The sequence below is a fragment of the Pagrus pagrus genome (genome assembly GCF_965226575.1).
Source record: "Pagrus pagrus genome assembly, chromosome: 9".
NCBI classification, from domain to species: Eukaryota; Metazoa; Chordata; class Actinopteri; order Spariformes; family Sparidae; genus Pagrus; species Pagrus pagrus.
In genome coordinates, this window is record NC_140193.1 from 12,345,791 (window position 1) to 12,354,345 (window position 8,555).

General features: G+C 41.2%; 1 protein-coding gene across 3 annotated transcripts in view; it reads left to right on the top strand.

The window, feature by feature from the left end:
• LOC311263031 (E3 ubiquitin-protein ligase SH3RF3-like) overlaps nt 1-6,078 on the top strand; it is a 113,743-nt gene extending 107,665 nt beyond the window's left edge. For all 3 annotated transcript variants that reach the window (XM_084362874.1, XM_084362876.1, XM_084362875.1), the window contains 2 exons: nt 206-564; nt 666-6,078. In XM_084362874.1, coding sequence (XP_084219000.1) covers nt 206-564; nt 666-834 — 528 coding nt within the window. In that variant the 3' untranslated portion in view covers nt 835-6,078. The remainder of the gene's footprint in view (nt 1-205; nt 565-665) is intronic.
• The last annotated feature ends 2,477 nt before the right edge of the window (nt 6,079-8,555 follow it).

Sequence of the window (8,555 nt, forward strand, 5' to 3'; positions counted from 1 at the left end):
CTCTGTGCTGGCAAATACTCTGTAGACACTTTCATTACCAACTTGTCACTTTTCAAGATAGGCCTTATGAAACATATATTCCTGTTAATCTCACCAGCATCTCTGTTTGTTTGTTGTCTTTTTCCTCTCTCTCTCTCTGGGTCTCCGTCCCTCCTCACCCCTTTCATCTCTCTTATCCCCTTCCCCTCGCTCTGTCCGTTCACAGAAGGAGAGGAAAGCAGGAGGTTTATTAAAGCTCCTGTCGGGGGCGGCAGCCAAGAAAAAACCTCGCTCACCTCCCTCCTCCCCGCCCACCCACGACCCCTCGTTAGCCGGCCCCACCGATCTCGCCCACCACCCGCACCACCATCACCACCACGCCCGCTCAGGTTCCTGTCCGATGGCATCACAGGGGCGAGCCGGCTCCTGTCCGATCGAGAGCGATATGGGGGCCATAGGACTGGAGCCTCTGCACAGGAAGTCTGGCTCCCTGGATACCAATTTCCCCAGGTCGCCCCCGGCAACACGTGCAGGCAGCGCTCTGATGGTCCTCCGGCCTGAACCTAAACCTCTGTCCAGAGAGAGGTGGGCACACGCACACAAATTCATTTAGATGGGACGTCCCCATAGCCTTGTGTGTGTTGTAACTGTCTGTCTGTGTGTGTGTGTGTGTGTGTGTGTGGCAGGTTTCGTGTGGTGGTGCCCTACCCTCCCCAGAGCGAGGCAGAGATCGAGCTGCGGGAAGGGGACGTGGTGTTTGTCCATAAGAAGAGGGAGGACGGCTGGTACAAAGGCACCCTGCAGAGGACGGGACAGACCGGCCTGTTTCCCAGCAGCTTCGTCGAGAGCTTCTGAACTGGAAAGAGTGGACAAAAGAACGCACACTGTTCCTGTTTCTGAGTCACAAAACACTCAAACACACACACAGATACACACACACAGGGATGGACTGACATTGGTTTCCTAGAATTACATTATTGGATTAAAGTTAAACAAAAAAGAAACTTGCTTTAAGAAGGTGTTACCCCTTATAAAAAGTCTGGGTTACACTTTATATACGGGTAGACGTATTAACCAGTGACTACCTGCTTATTAGCAGCATATCAGTGGATGACTTATAAAGAGCCAGTATGCTACTCATATGCATGCTAAAAAGCAACTAGTCAATGGTTAATATGTGTACCCTATTATAGAGAGTTACCCAAACTTTATATTAGGGTTAGCAGCTTTCTTTTGTGTACCCTGATGTAAGTGTCTGGATTTAAAGAGTAGCTCCACCTATTTTACACATTAAATTGTGTTTACAAGTCTTAGGGAGTACGACTGCATTTGTGAAAAAGTAGTATAAAGCCTTTTTGTGGCTCCAGAGGAAGCTGCATGTAATGTGATAAAATGCCTACAGTGATGACACTCATTGCACTGTGGGTAATGAAGGCGCCAGGTTTTGAAAAGGAAAGAGAATAGGTGGAATAACAGCATTATTAGGACAGCATTATAGGAGTACAATGCTTGACCAGTGGACTGCTTTTCAAAATGTGGCGCCTACATTATTACCCACAATGCAACTGAGCCACTGAGTGATCAGTGGAGGCAATTTATCAAATTGCATGCAGCTTCCTCTGAAGCCACAAAAGGCTTCATACTACTTTTCTTCCACATATGCAGTGGTACTCCCCGAGACCTGTAAACACACTTTAATGTGTAAAATTGTTGGATTTTCCCTTTAAATTGAAATTCTTATTTCACATAATGGTCAAAATGCATTTTTGCAGATTTTCACCCTAAACAGTCGATCAACAAACACCAGAATTATAGGTTTGAGAATAATCACATTGAAAGCTAAACCTTACTAATAGTTCAGTAGCCATCTTTACAAACCTGTATCGGTCCAACTAATTCACACAAACACAAACACACACACACACACACACAGGAAAGCTGGCCTAAGCTTCAACCAGCCACAGAGGAAGCAGGGCAGCTCATTCCTCCCCGGGGACAGCGTTGAGGTCGGAGAGGCTTCACCAGACTCCGTGATGTTGACTACTGAAACCACACAGACTCAGAGAGCACAGAAAGACAAACCCTGCCTCCCAGTTCTCCTCCTTGGCATCATCCACCAGCAAACACTAGCACAAAAAGCATTAGCTCTGCTTTCCACTGAGACCTCAGAACTTGAATTCGGGTGCTTTCTTTGTTTGAGAAATGACGATTTACGGCCAGGTGATGAGGGGAAGTGTGTGAGCGTACACTCCAGGATCATTGTAAGCACATCTCCGTGTCTAGTTTGTGACAACAAGCTCATGTGTTTCTTATCAACAGGATATATGTTAAAAACGATGCATGTAGCATTATTATGTTTTTTTATATATGTTAAAATAGATGTTTGTGTTGTCCCAAACTAGTCATGCTGTGATGATCTGTCACAGGAACTTTAATTTAAAAACTGATGGTGCGAGATATGAATTAGGTGATTCATTTTTCTATTTATAAATCTTACATAAATTTATACTCCCTTTTTTTATTTAAATTTATCCTTTTAGATCTCCCACAGCTGGGTTGAACTGCATAAACTGGCTTGCTGAATGTAGGAAGAAACTCTTAAGAATTTATTTGTGATGACAAAGTTGTTTTTTTGATCTTCTGTGTGGGATTATAGAAACAAAGAACGCACTTGGTAATATTTGATACAACCTGCCAATATATCTGCATATACAGTATTTTACACACTCAGTTATTATTTATTTGACAAAAGGGATTTCCATTGCTACTCATCACATCCTTCTTCAGTCACAAGCCTCTTTGGTTGGACAAAATAATAAGAAAATCTTTTCCTAAACTAACCAACCAAAAATGTATTACTAATATAGTTGGAAATGTCCTATTGGAAGTACAATACCATCAGTTCCTCCTCCTCAGCCTTTTTCTTGAGAAACCCTTGAGAGTTTTTGTATGACTGCAGCAATATTGTGAAACCAAATGTGTGCAGATTCGTCGCTCAAGGAAGAATGTACGATCGAGGGGAAGAAACCCACAATCAGAAGGCAGGGACACATGTTTTTCATCACGCAACTGCCAACCTTTGACAACAACCTTTGTCCTCTGATATTGTCGACCTTTATCGAGTATTTTTGTACGGCTTCAGTGAGTGTACAGTCCGCTCTGTGCATCTCTATGTCCTGCGTGTGGATCCAGGCTTGTCTAGTTTACATCCAGCCACAACCATCTACCTTTGTTCTCTGTTTCTGGAGATAGAAGCACAGCGAAACTTAGAGCTTGACTCACTAACTGTGTGTGTGTAAATGTGTGTACGCGTGAGAGGTCAGCAGGATTTTAAAGCAACATTATGGAGGTGCCCCCACAGTTTCTGAGTGCAACACCACCGTCGTAAATCCACTCCCAGATGTAATGTACATGCTAACTACAAACTAATTCCTGCAGCATCATGACAATGTTACTTCTTGAAGGTTATAACATGCTACTGATTAAACTTTGAAATGTTGAAATGAGCTGACTTAGCTTATCATCAAAAACTAGCAAGTTGTTTGCAAACACAGCCAACATCAAATCAGTGCAACAACATGAGACGTATAACTTAGCAAGCCAGCTAATGTTACTTACTACCCCAGCAGCAACAGGTCCAGCTCGACGTCTGTCATGCAGCCTTTATTTAGCAAAACTGTCGCCAACAATTAAAATCCAAGGTTAACAAGGGGGATGGCATTCCTCCTCATCTCACCTCAAATCAGCTTCCGTTTATGCCATAAGCTTATTTTTAAAGTGGAATACTTGGGCTACATAATGTTGCTTTAATACTGGTCATGTATGAGTGGAAGTTGAAGGGCATGAATAGTTTTCCTCACCTGCTTGTGTCAGAATGAAGCACAAACAAACTGGCCATGTGCACACGGGTGAAGCTCACTCATTGGCTGAGCACACAATTGTCTAATCGGGTCATAACCAGGTGAGAGTCTGCCATTGGCTAAGCACACTCGAGTCTCCTTGGTGTACTCTGCGAATGTCACATGGGGATCAACAACAAAAAGTGAATTCTAGCTAGAGCACAGCTCGGGTATTTATTGTTTTGTTTTGTTTTTGTTGCACTGCATCAATGAAAAGCGCCTGAGAGTCAACAAAACGCTGCAGCGTTAAAACAGGTGGAAACTTCTGTCATTTCTTATTCCCATGTGATGTGACTGCAGAGTAAACAGTCGAGATGTGAGACTCTGCAACAGGCTCTCCACACACAGACGTGCAGAAAACAAGCACAAGACAAACAATTCAGACTCAAAGATACAGCTCCCCGGCGCACGTTTCCTCTCACCCCGTTATTCCCCTGTCAATGGTCTTATTAACTTCTTACATGACAGATCTTTTCTTGTCGTTAAATGAAAATGAAAAAAAAAAAGAGGTGTAGGCGTCAAATTAAACAAGCAAGCAAGCAATTTTTAAATGTTTTCATGTTGGCCTTAAACTTGAAGTGGACGTGGCCTGTCATTGAGGAGACAAAAGCACGAGAAATGTGCGCTCACGATGTGTTTTCCCCTTATTAGATTGTGAGGAAAAGAATCCTGTGAAGAAAATCGAACACACACTCGTGACAGAGAGAAGCGTGTTCTGCGATCATCTGCTGGCAGTGCAGTATGGGTAATCCCGTCCATCTGGGGTGACAGATGAAACCAAAAACACGAGATTAAGGGGCTTTTTTTCGCCAGCAGGTCACAGCTGGAAGTCCCACACTCAGACACACACATTAAAGACTAAGGCTAGACTGACATATATCACTTTTCAGTCAGAATCCTGGATATAATGCTTTACATATTTAATTTTTAATTGACCAGTTCTGTCTAATTATTCAGTCCTATTTCACACAACCGACTATGATATTTCTGCATCCTTCAATGAAGTGTTTTAGTTCAGAAAAAGTAAAAAGTGCTAAAAAACTAAATGTCAAAGTTTGGCAGAAGATATTAGTGGAAGCTTCAGTCCAAAAATATCTGCATTGGCCTTCAAAACCTGTCAGTCAAACCCTAGTGCCTACAAATGCCAACACACACACACGCAGACATATTCTTATCAGGCAGAGCAACCCGTCTTTTGTCTCTTTGTTACTTTCTTATCAAAATGATGAGCCTGCTGGTTGCTGTTTCTCACAGCTCAATGACAAAAACCAGCAGATCCCACAACATAAAAAAAAAAAAAAGCCCTGAGTAAGGTTTCCTTTTTCTGTCCGTGCACCCGCTGCACTAGAGGACTCTTAATTTCTACCGAGTCAGACTTAAGCACAAGTCCTCATTTGTGTCTCGTTGTTTTTTTGCATGAGGTTGATGCTGTGAGGAGGAGGAGAAGAGTTTACAACAGTCGAAACATCAGGAATGAAACCACTGCACGGTGGTCACTTTACATCAGATATCTTGAACAAATGTTTTCATGCTGTGTTTGTTTTATTCCTCGTGATGTAAGCTTGTCTTTTCGGCTCAGCTTCCTGGTTGTAAATACCACTTGGGAGCTCGTGGTGACGGCTTGAATAATGAGAACAAGCCATGAAAGCGGTGGTAATTCCCATTGGACATGAACACGACATAAAACAAACCATTGCACATCCAATTGTTTCATTGGGATATCAATATCAGCGTCCACTCCCTTTTTTTGTTCTTCCAGGAAGCCGGAGCACTCACCCTGCCATCTTGAATTAGATGTCGGCCATATTTGTTCCTATGGATACTTGTTTGTTTGAGTGTGTGTATGTGTGTATGTGTGTGTGTGCGAGGGGAGGGGGGCCTCTGTATGTAGCTCTTTACATAAAAAAAGGACCTTTATGAAAAAGGTTGGTGTGGCGTGAACGCCTCATCAGGACTGAGGTCTGGGTTGAAGCGAGCGAAACAGAAAAAAAAAAAAAGAAAGTATATATATAATTCTATATTGTGCAGAATATTTATAGGCCTTTTGTGCCATTGAAGTCATGCTCTGCACTGGCCATGCCCAGCGCTCTCTACCATGTGATCATTATACATCGTCTTGTACTGATGACCCGTGGCTAATTTGATTGTTTTTTCATGTCAAGTGCATTTTTCGCAATAAATGCCTTTGTTTTAAAACAGATTTTCAGTGTCATTTATTTTTGTATCTATACAGCAGCTTATTGCTGTCATGCCAGGAAAAGTAAAACATGTCAGTATCATGTTGTACATGAAAAGCTTAACATTATAACAACCTTTATACAAACTGATCACATTATGACAAGAAAATTAACTTATAACAACTAATATGACATAACTTGCGGTTAAAACATAAAACATACCATTTTATAATGTGATAACTTTTACTGTTATGACAAGAAACTTTTCTTGATCTAACAATACACCATTTATTTCAAATTATAACGTGATACCTTATAAATATTGTTATAAAATGAAACATTTTACATTATAACGTGATGATACACCAATAAAATATCTTTTTGTAATGTGGAACATTTCTAACAATAAATAATCCGGTTATAACATGAAACATTTTATGTTAATACAAGAAAATCGTACTTTGTTATGAGAAGTTTGTTCCTATAATGTGTTTATAGGAATATGTATAAAGTTTGTTTTTCCTAAAAAGTATCTTGCAATAACATGAAAACAATCTTGCTAATGTGAAACATTTTAAAGTGTTATATTGGCACGTTACAACATGAAGCGTTACATGTTATGCAAGAAAAATATTACATTGTTATAACAAGTTTGTTACAATGTGTTAAGTTTATTCCTAATAACGCAAAAACATCAGATAACATCAAATTATCTTGTTATAATTTGAATCAATTTATAACGATGAATTATAATGTAAAATGGAACGCTTTACATTCATCTTATAACATGTTTGTTGTTATAATGTGTTAAATTTGTATTTTTTATTTTACAACATGATAATATAACAGGAACATTTCTTGTTGTTATGTGACAATATCTTGTGATAATGTGAAACATTTTATAACAAATGATCACGTTATAATCTTTCTTGTTATTGCAAGAAAAATAGTATATTGTTATAACAAGTTTGAACGTGTGAAGTTTGCAAAAATACCTTATAATAACATGAAATATAACATGTTATAACATACAATACATTTTTCATGTTATGATGTGATACTGCTCTATTTTTTTCCCATCATCGCAATGTGCCTCCATACTCCCGCCTGCAGCTTCATAATGGAGATAACTCAGAGAGTGATCAGAAACACTTGTGTACTCTGATGCTTAGCAAACACATTAGCCGTATAGCCCATTAGGGTCTCACAGTTGCCCTTTGGAGGATTCGCTCTGAGAATCATATTATATCCTGCTCCAGTTCTAATTATCTGCACTCACAATGTGCTCATTATGAGCTTACGCAGCTTTATGAGCAACACTCCAGGTACAGTTGTCTGACAGAATATTACTGTCTTTATCACCACAGACATGCAAGCAGAGGATGTTTGGAAATTAAGCTGATGCTCTCCATGTCTTTCCATCATTCCCTCCATCTTCCCCTCATGTCCTCCCTCACCTCTTTCTCCTCTTTCTCCCCCTCCGTCTCTCTTGTGTTCTCGAGCCAACACTGGCATGAACGAGGTGTGTAATTGGTAATTTCAGAGTGTCGCCGGCACTCCCCTTAAATGACAACCTCATCTCTCCAGCAGCCGGGCCTGTCTCCAATGATCACCTCCATTTGCATTTAGAGTGACTAGCAAAAGGTGACAAGGGTATGTGAGCGTCTGTGTGTGTGCGAGTGCAGGGGGTATGACAGCTGCCTTGGACGTGAGTGCACGCAGAAAAACTTGACACTGACACACAAACTGCTATATTTAAGGCGAGCTGGAGGCAAGTAGCAGATTTTGATTTTTCAGATTTCTGCAGTGCTGAGATAGTGTTCAGCTCTGGCAGGAAAACTGGCTGATATCACTTCCCACCCAGCTAAAGGTGCAAGTCCACATAAACATCCACACTCCCTCTCCACAGTTTGTCCTGGTGATATGTTTTTTTCTCACAGGCGTCCTCTTCCCAGCGAGGAGCTGCAGGCCCCTGCGGGGAATCGATCAGCATTCCTCTGCTTTACGCCAGATCTGTCTGTCTACCTGTCTGCGTGCCAGCTCTAAGTCACATGAAGGGCAACAGAGCCGGAGGGTAAGACACTGCAGGGAACAAGACCTCTACCAGGTGGTACATCTGTGTGTGTGTGTATGTGTGTGTGTTCAGATTTAGTGAAGTGATGTGTAGAGAAGATGTTAAGCTTCTGCTGTCTCCTAAATCTTCCTCTGAAGCAAATAGGAAGCTTGTGATCATCCTCTATCCTCTTAGCTGCTGATGAAAGGGAAAGAAATGTGTAGACGACTCTACGGTAGCATTTCTTTTATAATGAATCACAGGGGTGACGAGGAATTATGTCAGGAGTCTTACAAATTACAGTTTTTCTCCTTTGGTGCAATCATTTAAAAGTGATAAATGGAACATAAAATTAACAAAAACATTTATGCATTCTCGCTCCATGTGCTGCTTTTCATTCACTGTACACCAGGCCACAGCACACCCACTGTAAAATCCCCCTTGTCA